Source organism: Sebastes umbrosus, chromosome 11 (assembly GCF_015220745.1).
Source record: "Sebastes umbrosus isolate fSebUmb1 chromosome 11, fSebUmb1.pri, whole genome shotgun sequence".
In the NCBI taxonomy this organism is placed as follows: Eukaryota; Metazoa; Chordata; class Actinopteri; order Perciformes; family Sebastidae; genus Sebastes; species Sebastes umbrosus.
The window spans coordinates 24,882,105-24,898,370 of NC_051279.1; the positions used below are offsets into that span (position 1 = coordinate 24,882,105).

Sequence of the window (16,266 nt, forward strand, 5' to 3'; positions counted from 1 at the left end):
GTCAGGCTGAAAGTAAAACAATAAAACAGAGATTGGTTGATGATCAGTCATGAAACTGGTTTGTTTTAATGGGTCAGAGGACAAACTGGTCTGGGATCAGTGATCTACAGTTAGTTAAAACACCGCCATGGTCCACCTATCCTCCATCAGCTTCAGTTCCCACGGTAACAGGCTCTTTCTACCTGTAAAAACTGTCCACCTGCTGAGCGTTCACAGTTCAAACTAAAAACCGGGCTGCTCTCTGATTGGCTAAGAGTCCGGCTGAGCAGCCAATCAGGGGCGTCTGCCCAAATATGGAAAATAGGAGAGAAGAAGAAACCAAACAAGACAAACAAGAAACAGAATTCTTCCAAAGAAAAGACAAAAAGATTCAAGAGCGAAGAAGAAGAAAAAGAAGCTGGAATAAGAGAATAAAAGAAGAAAAGGAGGAGGAGGAGGAGGACTAACAGAGGGAGGCTCATCGTCTCTGCGGTCCAGATATAAAACAGGAGGATCATCAGTCTGAAGACAGTCTGTGCATTTGTTCATGGCAGCTCACACACACACCCACACACACCCACGCACGCACACACACGCACACACACAGACACACACACACACAGAGGGGGGGGTCACATGATCCCGTTGGTGAGGTACTGGAAGCCGTCGTACAGCTTGGTAGTCAGCGACCTCATGGATCCGTCCACCAGCTGGTCCACCAGCAGCTGCAGCTGCTCCTCCGTCAGACTCATGTGGAAACGTTCCTTCAGACCCCTCAGGGTGCTGGAGCCGTGGAAGCAGGGAAGCTGGGTGCCTTTGGGGAGACGGGGACGGGACAGGTAAACAACATGTTAACATGTAAACGACATGTAAATAACATGGAAACACCTGACAGGTGTGTGTGTGTGTGTGTGTTACCTTGCTGCATGATCTCCACTACCTGCAGCACCCTGTCCATGTGTTTCCTGGCTCCTATCAGACCCTGCAGCATCAACATCTTGTAGTAGTTAAACATGTCGCCGTCTGAACCGCCCATCACCTGACACACACAGAGTACCACGATACAGGGGTTACCATTCATTATATTGCGATACTGTAAGAAAGGCGATATATTTTGATTTTTTTAATCTGATTTTAGGAAAACTGACATAGTATAAAGAACACAACCATATGGATAAAAATCAGAGTAAAAAAAAGTAGTTTTTTTATGCTATCAGAACAGTGGGATCTGCATTTGCATTTATCACAGTCCCTGTAACATCCAACATCATAGCGCTACTTTGAGAGGACACATCTCCTTGCAAATGAAATGAAGTATTGACTGAGTTAATATTTGCATGAAAACTATTAATTAAAAATGAGTATCACAAAACATAATATTGCGATACTCAATATTTTCGATATTTTCTTACACCCCTACTGTGAAGTGAACCAAAACCTCTTCAATGTTTTTTTTGTGTAATTAATTTAAAAAATAATTATGCTGGTTAATATTAAGTTATTCCTTTGACGACTACAACCTTCTAAACGACGACCACAACCTCCTAAAGGACAACCAGAACCTCCTAAACGACGACTACAACCTCCTAGAGGACGACTACAACCTCCTAAAGGATGACCACAACCTCCTAAAGGACAACCACAACCTCCTAAACGACGACTACAACCTCCTAGAAGACGACTAAAACCTCCTAGAGGACGATTACAACCTCCTAAAGGACAACCACAACCTCCTAAACGACGACTACAACCTTCTAAACGACGACCACAACCTCCTAAAGGACAACCAGAACCTCCTAAACGACGACTACAACCTCCTAGAAGACGACTACAACCTCCTAGAGGACGACTACAACCTCCTAAAGGATGACCACAACCTCCTAAAGGACAACCACAACCTCCTAAACGACGACTACAACCTCCTAGAGGACGACTACAACCTCCTAGAGGACGACTACAACCTCCTAAAGGACAACCACAATCTCCTAAACGACGACTACAACCTCCTAGAGGACGACTACAACCTTCTAAACGACGACCACAACCTTCTAAACGACGAACACAACCTCCTAAAGGACAACTACAACCTCCTAGAGGACGACTACAACCTCCTAAAGGACAACCACAACCTCCTAAACGACGACTACAACCTCCTAGAAGACTACTACAACCTCCTAGAGGAAGACTACAACCTTCTAAACGACGACCACAACCTCCTAAAGGACAACCACAACCTCCTAAACGACGACTACAACCTCCTAGAAGACGACTACAACCTCCTAGAGGACGACTACAACCTCCTAGAGGACAACTACAACCTCCTAAAGGACAACCACAACCTCCTAGAGGACGACTACAACCTCCTTAAGGACGACCACAACCTCCTAAAGGATGACCACAACCTCCTAGAGGACGACCACAACCTCATAGAGGACAATACAACCTCCTAAAGGACGACTACAACCTCCTAAAGGACGACCACAACCTCCTAAAGTACATCTACAACCTCCTAAAGGACGACCACAACCTCCTAAAGAACGACTACAACCTCCTTAAGGACGACCACAACCTCCTGAAGGACCACTACAACGTCCTCACGAGGACCCCCTGAAGGAGCCTTAGAACCTCCTCGGTGACCACTAGAACCCCCTAAAGGAACCTTAAAACCTCCTCAGTGATCATTATCTGATCTTACGACTGATGAAAACCTGCTGAAGATGAACTCACATCTACAAACTCTGTGGTGAGTTTGAAGGCGGACGTTTCGAAGCCGAGGTTTTTGGGGGAGCTGGACAGGATGAAGCCGAAGTCGATGTGGATGATGTGACCTTCAGCGTCCAATAGGATGTTTCCATTGTGCCTGAGAGTACAGAGTCAGGGAGGTTAAAAGACTTAATGATCCAGTGTAGCTCTGAGAACCAGCTGTGAGGCTCTGAGTGAATAGGAGGTGGCAGGAGGACATGTGATGTCATCACCTCACCTGTCTTTGACCTGCAGCAGGTAACAGATGAGGCTGTATCCGGCGCAGCTCTGGACGAAGTTCCTCTGAGCGGACAGGAAGGCCTCGGTGGTTGGAGCGCCGTGTTCCTGCAGGAAGTAGTCCAGCAGAGACAGCTGGCTCTGTTTCTTCACCTGGTGGAGGGATACGGCGTTCATCACGGGCTCAATCATCCCGCTGTCCGACGACAACACCAGGATCTTATAGGGCTTTATCCAGAGGGGGTTGCGCTCCTGCTCCCAGATAGACTGCACCAGGGAGTGAACAAACAGTTTTATTACTTATACTATATTTCTTTAATGGCAGTAATATTGTTGGTCTCCCTGAACAATAATTGCCAGATTTAGAGGAAGGGAGGTTTGAAGGAAGATGGGGAAGAGGAGGAGGAGGAGTTTACTGTGTTTCATATGGGTGTTTTGATCATGTGCTGTTGGTGATGTCACAGCATTACCTTGAGCTGCTGCAGCACCTGGGAAGCGAGCAGCTCCTGTCTCAGGTCGTCTCCACATTTCACAATAACAGACAGAAGCCTCCAGTGAGGGAGGTGACCGTAAGGAGATCCTTCTCTGATCCTCCTGCAGGGAAACGCACATGAATCAACACTATATTAGTACAGTACAGGAGTAGTAGTACTAGTATAGTAGTAGTACAGTCAGAAATATAAACTATAGTCAGAAATAGGTCAAAGGTTTTCCTGTGAAAAGAGTCACATATTCCTGGGAATTTATAGGAAAAGGACGACTTTCACCACCCTGAGCTTCACTTACCGGACCTTTTCCTCCCAGGGCTCCTTCAGGGCCACAGCTGACGGGTCCTCAGGGTCTCGTTTAAACGTGGTCGGGGCCTGAGCCAACTGCTCCGACAGGCGCCGCCTAAAACATACAGAGAGGACGGCATTAAATACATATTCATTATCTGCTGCAGATGAGGTGGATATTCATTAACTTAAAGTATCTACAGAAAGAAATTGAGAAACAACCTGACAGAGGTTATGTTCACCTCATGTGAATGACTGTAAGCTAACAGAACCGAGACCACCTTAAAAAAACTCTGTAAATATCTGTAAATATCTGAATCCGGTAGACTGTACTGTGATTTGTATTTAAATTTAATATTAATGAAAGTGTGTGTTCAGTAGGTACTGTGTATATTTCTGACTACTAACTGTACATTACGGATTGTAGTTTATATTTCTGAATGTTTATTTCTAACTGCAGTTTATATTTCTGACTGTAGTGTATATTTCTGACTGTAGTTTATATTTCTGACTGTAGTGTATATTTCTGACTGTATATTTCTTACTGTAGTGTATATTTCAGACTATGTTTCAAACTCTAGTTTATATTTCTGACTGTAGTTTATATTTCTGACTGAAGTGTATATTTCTGACTGTAGTGTATATTTCTGACTGTAGTGATTTGTGGATTAATATTAAATATCAAAGAATGTGTGTACTTTATCTACTGTATGTACTGTGAGTACTGTGAATATATAGACCTGATGTCTCCAGCAGCGATGAACACTGGCTCTTTGCTCTCCAGACTTGTGATACTGTCCACTGAGAACTGACTGATGTTATCACAGCTGTTGGTGTGGATCTCTGGGAGCTGCAGGGAGGAAAGACAGACAGTCAGTCAGACAGCCAGTTAGACAGACTGACAGACAGACATGAAGCTGATGGTCATGTGGGGTCTGCCAGTCTCTCACTGTTATTAGTGGTTATTAGTTGTGGTGTTCCTCAAGGCTCCGTCCTCGGCCCCCTTTTGTTCTCTCTATAAATTCGTCTACCAGGACATTTAATCATTAATGTTAAAGTGTTCCCATCAGGTTCTAGTTCTCCAGGTCTCTATCAGTTTTCCCGCCCCTCACCTCCACTTGCAGCTCTCCGATGTCGTCCACCGACCACGCCTCGTCATCGTTGTCGTAGTTGGGCACCGTGGAGAAGCTGCCGGCTCTCTGATCCGCTGTCATGCCGCAGTCCGGCAGGTTCTCCACGGAACGAGTGCTCCTGATCCGGTTCTCCGGGATCCGGATAGGGACGCTTGACGTCTCAAAGTTCTCACACTCCAGAACCTCCACATAGATCAGGTACGGAGCCTGAGGGGTCACAGAGGTCAACACAGGTCACGTTACCGGCTGAGTGTGTGATGTCATGTCAGTGTTTGGATTCATAACAGAAGCTGATAGGAATATTACACACACACACACACATACAGTATACATATATATATATACATAGCGTCTCTAACCTTGTCTTTGGAGTTTAAGACGACGGCCTGTGTGTGCGGCACTCGGACCACGTGGTGGTCGAAGGCGGCGGTGGGCAGCCAGACTCGAGCCGGCAGCTTGTGGTTGAGCAGCGACAGCTCTGAGATCAGCCGCTGAGTCTTCTGCTCTTTGGTGGGCAGCGTGGCCAGACGCTTACCGATACCCATCAGAGACTTTATGAACTCCCTCTGAGGAGCCAGACGCACCGGCTGAGAGAGAGAGAGGGAGGGAGAGAGACAGGCAGAGAGAGGGAGAGAGGGAGAGGGAGAGAGAGAGACAGAGAGAGAGAGAGAGGGAGGGAGGGAGGGAGGAAAAGAGAGAGAGAGAGAGAGAGGGAGGGAGGGAGGGAGAGAGAGAGAGAGAGAGAGAGGGAGGGAAGGAGGGAGTGAGAGAGAGAGAGAGTGAGGGAGGGAAGGAGGGAGAGAGAGAGAGGCAGAGAGAGAGAGAGAGAGGGAGAGAGAGAGATAGCCATGAAAACACCTTAGTAGGAATATTGTCTTTTTTGGAATGCGGTCAAAAACCCGAATATTTGATACTGAGAGATCTGCTGATGCATCTGTTGGTTTCTACTGAACACATTAATATTAATAATGTACGTAGTGACACACAAACCTGACAAACAAACACAGAGTGAATCAGTGAGAGGAAACCTGACGTCCTGATTGGTTCACCACAACATCACACAGCTGATTGGATCCAACAGAAACATGAAGAATCACTGAAGGGAGTCCACAGACGAGCAGCTCCTCCAGGTGTTCATTTATTCACACCTGAGCTGAACGTCTGTGGACTGAACAAGAACCAGAGCCAGAACCCACAGCCTCCATCACAGACTTCATTTCCCATAATGCACCATGGAGGGAGAACATGACGCTGGTGAACTTACGGGACCAGTCTTAAACTCCAGACTGTCTGAGCTGGAGCTGCTGTCCTGAGGATGTCAGAGGTCAGAGGGTTTAGAGGACGAGGATTCACTTATTTTTTTTGTTTCATTAAAAACTCTGATTTAAGCCGGACATACACTGTACCATTTTAGAAATGTTGTTGTGTACTTTCTACTCCTACTGTACAAGTACTGTAATTTGCGTTAACGCGTTATTATCTCATTTACTTTGACAGCCTTAAAAAAAACATATGATGATAACATGTTCGGTCATATCGTCCAGCCCTAATCAGAATCCTCAAGACTTGTACTTTTATGGACTTCAGGAGTTCAAACCACTTCTGACACTTAACACTTTATTTATCTTTGTATTAATTCCCTTATTTGTTTACTCTTCTGCTTAATTTTCTCTTTTATTATGCATTTTTTTTTTTTTGCATTTATTTTTATTTACTTTTTTACTATATTTATTTTTAAATATATATGTCTGTTTATTTATTCACGTTGAATGACAGCCCCCTCATTTGCATAATGAGGCAGAAATATGTAAAGAAAAGAATACACAAATAAATAAGGGGTGAAATGCAAAGGGAAAACTGTGCAGAAATAAATATTATTAAAAATATTATTAAATAAATTAAAACAAATATTTTTGCATTTATTTTTAATTTATTTTTAAATGTATATATTTAATTATGTATTAATTTATTTATGCACCCGTTATTATCACATTATCACATGGTGATAACATGTTTGGTCATATTGAAGAAAAAGTGATTGGGACCACATTACCCCCCCTTAGTGACCTATACACTGGCCTGCTCCGTAAGAAAGCCAGCTGTATTTCCAAAGACCCCACCCACCCTGGACATGTACTGTTTGCTCCCCTTCCCTCCGGAAGGAGATACAGGACAATTAAAACACACAAACAGACTACGAAACAGCTTTTACCCACAGGCTGTCAAGTGTGTAGAACCCCCCCCCAAAGGCTGAGGACACTAGCTGCTGAACCATAATTTGCACTTTATGATGATCCACTTATTTATTGTTCTACTTGTGACTGAATGTTTTTAATGTTTGTTTTTCACTGCAAAGAGCTGCTAAACTGTTTTTCGTTGTTTTCAATGACAATGACAATAAAGTCTATCTATCTATCTATCTATCTATTGTTCGAACCCCAATGTTTGTATATCAAACTCCTCAAGACTTGTAGTTTTTTACTAAAAACATTTAAATAACAAAGATGAAAAACAAGGCTACTTTATATTTAGTGTCGTCATGGTGAAGAAAATGTTTTTTTGTCGACTAAATTAAACCTATTTAATGAACTCTGGTTTGAACTCAGTTGAGACTCATGTCTACAGGCTGCTACCAGATTTACACATGAACCATTAAAGAACCAGTGGGTTGAACTGGTCGTTACCTCGTCTCTGTCGTCTCATGTCTATAAACTGCTACCAGATTAACCAGTAAAGAACCAGTGGGTTGAACTGGTCGTTACCTCGTCTCTGTCGTCTCATGTCTATAAACTGCTACCAGATTAACCAGTAAAGAACCAGTGGGTTGAACTGGTCGTAACCTCGTCTCTGTCGTCTCATGTCTATAGGCTGCTACCAGATTAACCAGTAAAGAACCAGTGGGTTGAACTGGTCGTTACCTCGTCTCTGTCGTCTCATGTCTATAGGCTGCTACCAGATTAACCAGTAAAGAACCAGTGGGTTGAACTGGTCGTTACCTTGTCTCTGTCGTCTCATGTCTATAGGCTGCTACCAGATTAACCAGTAAAGAACCAGTGGGTTGAACTGGTCGTTACCTTGTCTCTGTCGTCTCATGTCTATAGGCTGCTACCAGATTAACCAGTAAAGAACCAGTGGGTTGAACTGGTCGTTACCTTGTCTCTGTCGTCTCATGTCTATAGGCTGCTACCAGATTAACCAGTAAAAAACCAGTGGGTTGAACTGGTCGTTACCTCGTCCTGGCTGCTCTCCACCTTCGGGTTGCTGGCCGTCCTCTTCAGGTTGCTGCTCAGACTGATGCTGACTGTAGCGTCGGACTTGGAGCGCTGATGTGTGCGTTTGGAAGGCGACAGGCCGTGCTCTCCTCCAAGGGTCCCGGGGCCGGCGGCGGGGGACGCCAAGGGACAGAACGGCGTCAGAGTCAGAGGGTCTCTGCGAGCTCGAGGCCCCGCGGGTTTGAGTTCGTCAGACAGGATGATTTTCCTCAATTTGGTCCCTCGAGAGTGACGCTGGGTGGAGATGTGCATGTCAGAGGAGTAGGCTCCCAGCAGCCAGGCACACTGCAGGCTGAAGGAGATGCTCTGTCTGCAGCGGTACACCTGAACACAACACGCAGGGGTCAAAGGTCACATTACAGTAGAATAGGAGAGCACTTAACTTAACTCAACTCACTCAACTTAATCTTTATTTTGGTTTTGAGGAGCTGCAGTGTTTATTCATGGACAAACTGAAACCTACACTGAATATTTAGTTCCAATAACTCCAGAGCGTTGTAAAGTCCAACAGTCAAAATTTATTAAAAAAATATAGATGTAATCATTTAAAAAAACTCTTAACATGTTTTTATGTAATTAAATATTCTGATTCAATCCATATTTGTTGGCGTTTAGCCTTTCAAAAACAACATTTCAAAGTTTGCTCTCCAACCTGCTGCACATACACAAAGATAGGCAGCACCTGTATTAACGAGGCGGTTCAGGAGCAATCTAACTATGGAGGACTGAACCTGGCAAAATAAATAAAATAAATGAATAAATAAATATGTCATTAAATGTAGCAAAAATAATATTAAAATAAATGTAGCTATTTATTAATTGATAAAATGTGCCATAAATTGATATTTCTGTTTTAATTTGCTTCTTTATTTATTTATCTTTGTATTAATTCCCTTATTTTTTTATTTACTCTTATGTTTAATTTCCTCCTTTATTTATTTATGCATTTATTTTTATTATTTTTTAAATGTATTTATGCAATTTATATTTATTTTTTAAATGTATGTATTTATTTGTTTACGTTGAATGATAACCCCCTCATTTGCATAATGAGGCAGAAATATATTTTTAAAAAATGTGCCTCATTATGCAATTGCCATTCAACATAAATAAATAAATAAATACATACATTTAAAAAATAAATATAAAATGCAAAAATAAACAAATACATTTAAAACATAATAAAAAATAAATAAATAAAAGAGAAAATTAAACAGAAGAGTAAATAAATGAAGGAATTAATACAAAGAAATAAATAAAAAAGCAAATTAAAACTTTAAAACAAAATGTTCCTATATTGTGTTACTGTACTACTGTGCCTCGGGGACAAAGTGTTTTGAATTGAATGAGAAACTTTTTGTCACTACTCGCTACAGAATGACCTTTAACACTCAACATAATAGAGCAGTCTGACTGAACAAGCAGATTCAAAGCTGGATGCTGATCACATGCTGTGAAGCCCCGCCCCCTGCTCAGGCCACACCCACCACATATGGCTTGATGGCGTCCCCAACGTCCTCGTCCATGTGGATGTACATGTTGAGCAGCTGCGGCAGGTAGAAGTCCACCTCCTCGTGGGGGAAGCTGAAGAGCCGATTCCCGATGTACGCCTGGACGCCGGGCTCCTTCGAGTTGTGCAGGTAGGAGATCGCCATGGAAACGTCGAACAGCTTGGACTCGAACAGGCGCAGCAGCCACGACTGTTTGGAGGGATTGTGTCTCTGCCGCCGTCGGGCGCTCTTTACCGAGCCGGGTGCTGGGCCCTCAGGGTCGTCCGCCACCTCCTCGCGGATCTTCAACGGTTTCACAGCGACGCTCAGAGCGGCGGCAGGGGATGCGGGGGGCTCCGGGTCTGGCCCCGTCCCGTTATGCAGGTCGGTGACGTCACCGTCCACCTGATTCAGCTTCACCTTCTGCAGCACCTCCTGACACGCCCGGTCGGCCACCTCAGCATCGATCACCAGGCTGAGCTCGCCCACGACCTCACTGATCACACCCAGAGGGGGCGTGACGGCCTGGGGGGCGCCGCCGGAGGACGAGGGGGTGGAGGGGAGGGAGAGGGAGGGGGAGGAGGGGATGGAGGCGCAGGGGCTGTTCTGATCAGAGGGGGCGGGGGAAAGATCCGGCTCTGTGTCCTCCATCATGACCGCTGGGATGCTCCGCCCTCCTCCGCTGAAACAGAGACAGAGGAAAGGTCAAAGGTCATTGTAGGTCAAAAGCCTCTCTGCTCAGTAACACCTGAACATTTCTTTCTGTAGGCTACATATCAGGAGTCATCAACTTCATTTGTCAGGGGCTCCAGACTAATGGCGTACCGTCATCCTGTGTGTGTGTGTGTTGAACACAGTCCAGTCAGACAGGCTGTAATCCCACTGAGCAGATTACACAGAGGAGGAAGAGGAGGAAAAGGAGAGTAAAACCATCCAGACTGAGTAGACTGTTTGATGTTCAGATCCGACAACATTCACTAGTTCACAGAGGTTAACTAATCACCATTTTCACTGTTGAATCAATCAATCAGTGTGTCAATAACTGACCTGAATGTGACTAAAGTCCTTCTCAGTTTCTCAGACGTCTCACAAACATATAAACCAGTGAAACAACACCAGAATGTTTTTATGTTAAAAACAGACAGAAACAGTTTCCAGTTTATTGTTCCTGGATGTGTTTTAACACTGCAACACTTTGACTGTCTCACATCATTCAGCATTAAACAGTTACTGAAACGGTTAAACAGTTGCAGAAATGATGCTATACCAATACATATTATTATTATTAGAATAAATGATTTTAATTAAAGCCCGACCGATACAGGATTATTGAGGCCAAAAACAATGTTGATATTTGAGGGTTTAAAGAATCAGTAAATTATATATCGGCTGTTATTAATTCTTTACACAACCCATAACATAAATAATTATTTTGATAAAGTTTCCTTATATTAGTTTTGTGTTTTTTAACAATTGAGGCAGAGAAATGTGCTGATTTGACATTTTACAGTGAAAATAAACTTGTCTCTCTGGTGGACAAACTATATAATGAAGAAACTGTTTCTAAACATTCCTTTACTTCAGTTTGTTGTCAGGTGACATAAACACAGATAAGATATATGTTATATACAGTATACATCCAGGGAATGAAATTAGCACCTACCAAATACAGAGTAAATGTTGGCTGTGGCGGGTAATTTTGAGGTACTTGTTACTTTACTTGAGTATTTCCATTTTTTACTACTAGTCTTATTCTACTACTACTTTCTACTTCTACTCCACTACAATTATCTGACAGCTTTACATACTTTACGGATTCAGATTATTAAAACTAAATCTAATCAACTAATAAATGCTGATGTATTATTATAGATTAAACTACCAGCAGTATATAGTCATTACAAGTAGCTCCACTTTTACCAGCTGCAACAACAAAGTGATGAACAAATAAAATATCACAAAAATATTAATAAAATAGCAGAAAAATATAAGTTAAATATAAAAATATTAATAAATTATCAGACACACACACATGAAAATTCTTTCATAAAATATGCCAAAAATAATTATAAGTAGCTCCACCTTTACCAGCTGCTGCAAGGTATGAACACATTAACGCATCAATAATATAATATTTATTATTCTGAATAATAAGCAGGCCTACTTTTAATGTTGGAACTTACTTTTGTACTTTTTACTACAGTAATTCAGTTTGAATGCAGGACTTTTACTTGTACCAGAGTATTTCTTCACTGTAGTATTACTGCCCTTACTGTTACTGTAGTAAAAGATGTGAGCACTTCTTTAATGTAAACACTTATAGTTTAGAGATGCGCTTTGTTAGCCGACGGACCAGGAGTCAGCTGATGTTAGCCTAGCCTAGCACAGAGCTAACTCACACAGACAGTAAAGCTCATGAGCTCTTTATTTACAGCTAACCAGCTGTTAGCATTAGCTTAGCCTCTCATACTGTTACTTGGGCTCACTGTAGAGGAACTCAGTTGACTTAGGTGAGTAGAGACGCAGGTACCGTTAACCAGCTAACTAGCCGTTAGCATCGTCCTGTAGCCGGTTAGCTTAGAGATTAGACGGACTACACAGAAGCTAACTAGCTAACGCTACAAGCTAACCCAAACCTCCGTCCACCAAGGCCTATTGAAGGAGGCTTAAACACGCGTCATAGCTGCGGTGGTATTACGCATGCGCAGTAGAGTCTGGTCTGCCCTCGCTGAAATTGAGCCAATCGCAATGCAGGACCGCAGCTTCAGTCACACTGCGCATGCGCATTACCCATCAAAACAAGACCTATCACCCAGCCTCCTCTCCATAGGCCGTGCCGTCCACTCCACGGTGTTAGCCCGTTAGCATTAGCCGGCAGCTATCAGGCCAACTGTTGCTAACAACTCCGCTCAGCTTGTTTTAAAGCTGCATGCTAAGCTAAGGTTGGCTCCGGTACAACCACAGGTGAGCTCTCCTCGGTGTTTACAGGTGAGTCCGTCTTACCTGGTGACACTTTAGTGGGTTTGAAATGATGTTTTATTCCCAGTTAGTCTCCTCCATTGATCCTCTCTGACCGTCATGTCAGCAGCAGCTAACATCCAGCTGGGGGCGCTGCTGGCTGCTGGCTGCCGGCTGCTGCTGCTCTTCTTCTGCTGATGATGATGGTTCTCATGTCGGCTTCTGGCGCAGTAGCTCCACCTGGTGGTCTGGAGGGTAGTCAGGCTAACCACAGCTGGAAGAAGTACTCACATCTTTTACTACAGTAAAAGTACTAATACCTCAATGCAGAAATAATCTGTTACAAGTAAAAGGTAAAAGTACAAAAGTATTACCATCAAAATATACTTAAAGTACCAAAGTACCAGTTCAGTATATAGTCAGAGGTGCTGTAATGTAAGGATAGTTTATTTCTTTTTTTAAAGGGACTGTTTGTAAGAATCAGAAATGCTTGTTAATAGCAACACCTGTGGCCGTTAAGTCAACGAAAGTCAGCGTGGGGCTCGCACTTGAACGAGCATCGCTCAAAACAGTGAAGCGACACACGTCAGCTAAAACCACAATATCACTCTATATTTCACCTTTTTTCTGCACAAACGTCCACTGTACATTCACTAGATATTCTCAGAGCTAAACTAACTCTCCTGCAGTGTGTAGTGTGCGCGCATGAAGGTGAGGTGGAGCGAGAACGAGCGCAGTGTGTGAGTGAAGGCAAGCAGGCAGAAGAGCAGAGTACAGCAGAGACTCCAGTCCTGGAGACCAAAGCTACGGTCTCCCCCGCGTACTACGACCGCTGCCAACACTGTTTAACAGACAGGCTTCACTAAATACAACCAAGAGGTTTTGGTGCTTCCGTGTAGTTTGTGTTGGACAACATTACTGCAGACCGGGTCAGGGGTGAGCTGCGTAGGCTTCGCCGCAGGAAAGCAGCCGGCCCGGACAAGGTGTGTCCTCCACTCCTGAAGGCACTGCAGCACATCTTCAACCTGAGTCTGCAACTGGGGAAGGTGCCCACGCTGTGGAAAACATCCTACATTGTTCCAGTTCCTAAGAAGAACCGGCCCAACGAGCCCAACGAGCCCAACGACTGCAGGCCAGTGGCTCTCACGTCACACCTGACGAAGACCCTGGAGCGGCTCCTCCTCAATCTCCTCAGACCTCAGGTGCAGCATGCTCAGGATCCATTGCGGTTTGCCTACCAGGCGAAGGTCGGGGTGGAGGATGCAGTCCTCTTCCTCCTACACCGGGCCCACTTGCACCTTGACAAGGGAGGCGGCACAGTCACAATCCTGTTTCTTGACTTCTCCAGCGCCTTCAACACCATCCAGCCCCTTGTACTACAGGACAAGCTGGCCAGGATGCAAGTGGACCCACACCTGGTGACCTGGGTCACGGACTACCTCACCGGCAGACCACAGTATGTCAGGTTGAAGGACATCACATCTGACACTGCGGTCAGCAACACCGGTGTTCCACAGGGGACTGTTCTGGCCCCCCTTATCTTCACCCTCTACACGGCGGACTTCAACTACATCTCGGAGTCGTGTCACATTCAGAAGTTCGCCGACGACACGGCAATTATGGGATGTGTTAAGGGTGATCAGGAGGAGGAGTACAGGAGCCTGGTGGGGGACTTCGTCGCCTGGTGTCACTCCAACCACTTGTAGCTCAACACCTCAAAAACCAAAGAGATGGTCATAGACTTCAGGAAGTCTAGACCACCCCCACGACCAGTCCAGATCGATGGGGACGAGGTGGAGGTCGTGGGTACCTACAAGTACCTCGGGCTGCAGCTGGACAACAAACTGGACTGGACAATAAACACTGAACACCTCTACAGGAAGGGCCAAAGCAGACTGTACATCCTGAGGAGGCTGGGATCATTTAACATCTGCGAAAAAACTCCTGCGGATGTTCTACCAATCTGTGGTAGCCAGTGTCCTTTTCTATGCTGTGGTGTGCTGGGGGGGCAGCACAACTAAGAGGGACACCTCGAGGCTGGACAAGCTGATCAGGCGGGCCGGCTCTGTGGTCGGCATGGAGCTCGACTTTCTGGTGACGGTGGCAGAGGAAAGAACACTCAACAGACTGGCCATACTGGACAACGCCAACCATCCTCTGCACGCCTTCATCACCAAACAGAGGAGCTCGTTTAGCGGCCGGCTGCTGCTCCCCAAGTGCTCCACAGACAGACTCAGGAAATCCTTTGTCCCCCGAGCCATCAAACTGTACAACACCTCTCTAGGGAGGGGGGACAAAGGTGGACGGTCTGCGGGACAGATAATAATGAACACAGTGCACTTTCATAGACTAAGCTACTGGAGTTACCCTGCACTATATTAATTTTTAACAGTCTCCTCTGCAATATATTCACTTTTTTTAATAGTCGTGTATCACAGCTGTTACCCTGCACTATATTCACTTTTAACAGTTTTCTTCATCTCCTTGTAATTTTATATCTGGTATATTTTTTTGTACTTTGTACTTTGCACTACTAACTTTTTTACTACCTTTTTACAAACATTTACACTATGGAACTGTGATGCTGGAAACTTGAATTTCCCTCGGGATCAATAAAGTAACTATCTATCTATCTATCTATCTATCTATCTATATTATTACCATAGTGTTTTATTTATACTTTTCACTCATGTTTTATATTTCTATTATTGTGTTTATATATATATATATATATGTGTGTGTATGTTATTGTATATAGTGTATGTTATTAATGTCCAATAAAGAAATTTGTTGTTGGTTTATGAAATAATGTTTGTGTTAAAGGGACTGTTTGTAACTTCTTACACGTATTGGCCGCAGTCGGAGGGCGGGGGAGACCATAGCTTTGGTCTCCAGGGCCGGAGTCTCTGCTCCTCTGCTCCTCTGCCTGCCTGCCGGCCTTCACTCAGCTCGCTCCACCTCACGTGCATGCCGCACACTCCACACTGCAGAAGACTTTGTAGCTCTGAGAATATCTAGTGAATGTACAGTGGACGTTTGTGCAGAGATAAATGCTACAGCTCCTCCAGACCAACAGAGGTTTTCCGTGTCTTGTGAAGGGACGGGGCTCCGCAGTGAGAAACGTTATCGTCTCTGACCGGGTGCCGGTGTCTCCCTCCGGCCGCGGTCGGGAGGCTGAAGCAGGAAAAGCCAACACTAGGATCAGCATTGATTCATGGAGAGACCTTCGTCTGGTCAGCTAACATTACTGCCAAGCAGGTGAAATATAGAGCGATATTGTGGTTTTAGCTGACGTGTGTCGCCTCACTGTGTTGAGCGATGCTCATTCAGATATATTTAGAGCGAGCAAGCACGAGCCCAACGCTGACGGCCACAGGTGTCACTGTTAACAAGCATTTCTGATTCTTACAAACAGTCCCTTTAACTTTGTTGTCCCGTTTTTAGCCGTATGTCTATTTCTGTCTATTTCTATATAGTCAAATTCCCTGTGTTCACATTTACTTGACCATTTACGTTTTTATTTATTTATTTATGTGTTTGCCTATAATACATTTATTTAAAAAGAATATTAGTTCCTCCAACAGATTTCAGAGGAAATATTCTACTTTTTACTACATTTATCTGACGGCTGGAATTAATTACTCTAAGGATTTTATTCCAAGTCCAATCAGTATTTATA

General features: G+C 44.2%; 1 protein-coding gene across 5 annotated transcripts; it reads right to left on the reverse strand.

The window, feature by feature from the left end:
• Positions 1-36: 36 nt before the first annotated feature.
• On the reverse strand, positions 37-12,796 carry pi4kb (phosphatidylinositol 4-kinase, catalytic, beta). Of its 5 annotated transcripts, none has more exons than XM_037783546.1 (13): positions 12,633-12,796; positions 9,627-10,311; positions 8,098-8,463; positions 6,132-6,176; positions 5,227-5,454; positions 4,847-5,074; positions 4,475-4,584; positions 3,745-3,849; positions 3,429-3,552; positions 2,960-3,225; positions 2,707-2,839; positions 898-1,018; positions 37-793 (listed from the first exon to the last, which is right to left on the reverse strand). In XM_037783546.1, the coding sequence occupies exons 2-13, from the start codon at positions 10,281-10,283 to the stop codon at positions 612-614; spliced, it is 2,565 nt and encodes an 854-aa protein (XP_037639474.1). In that variant the 5' UTR covers positions 10,284-10,311; positions 12,633-12,796; the 3' UTR covers positions 37-611. The 5 variants fall into 5 exon arrangements, with proteins under 5 accessions (XP_037639474.1, XP_037639475.1, XP_037639476.1 ...); XM_037783547.1 differs by having other exon boundaries at positions 9,627-10,308; positions 12,633-12,782; XM_037783548.1 differs by lacking the exon at positions 12,633-12,796 and adding an exon at positions 12,160-12,436 and having other exon boundaries at positions 9,627-10,308.
• Between the last annotated feature and the right edge of the window lie 3,470 nt (positions 12,797-16,266).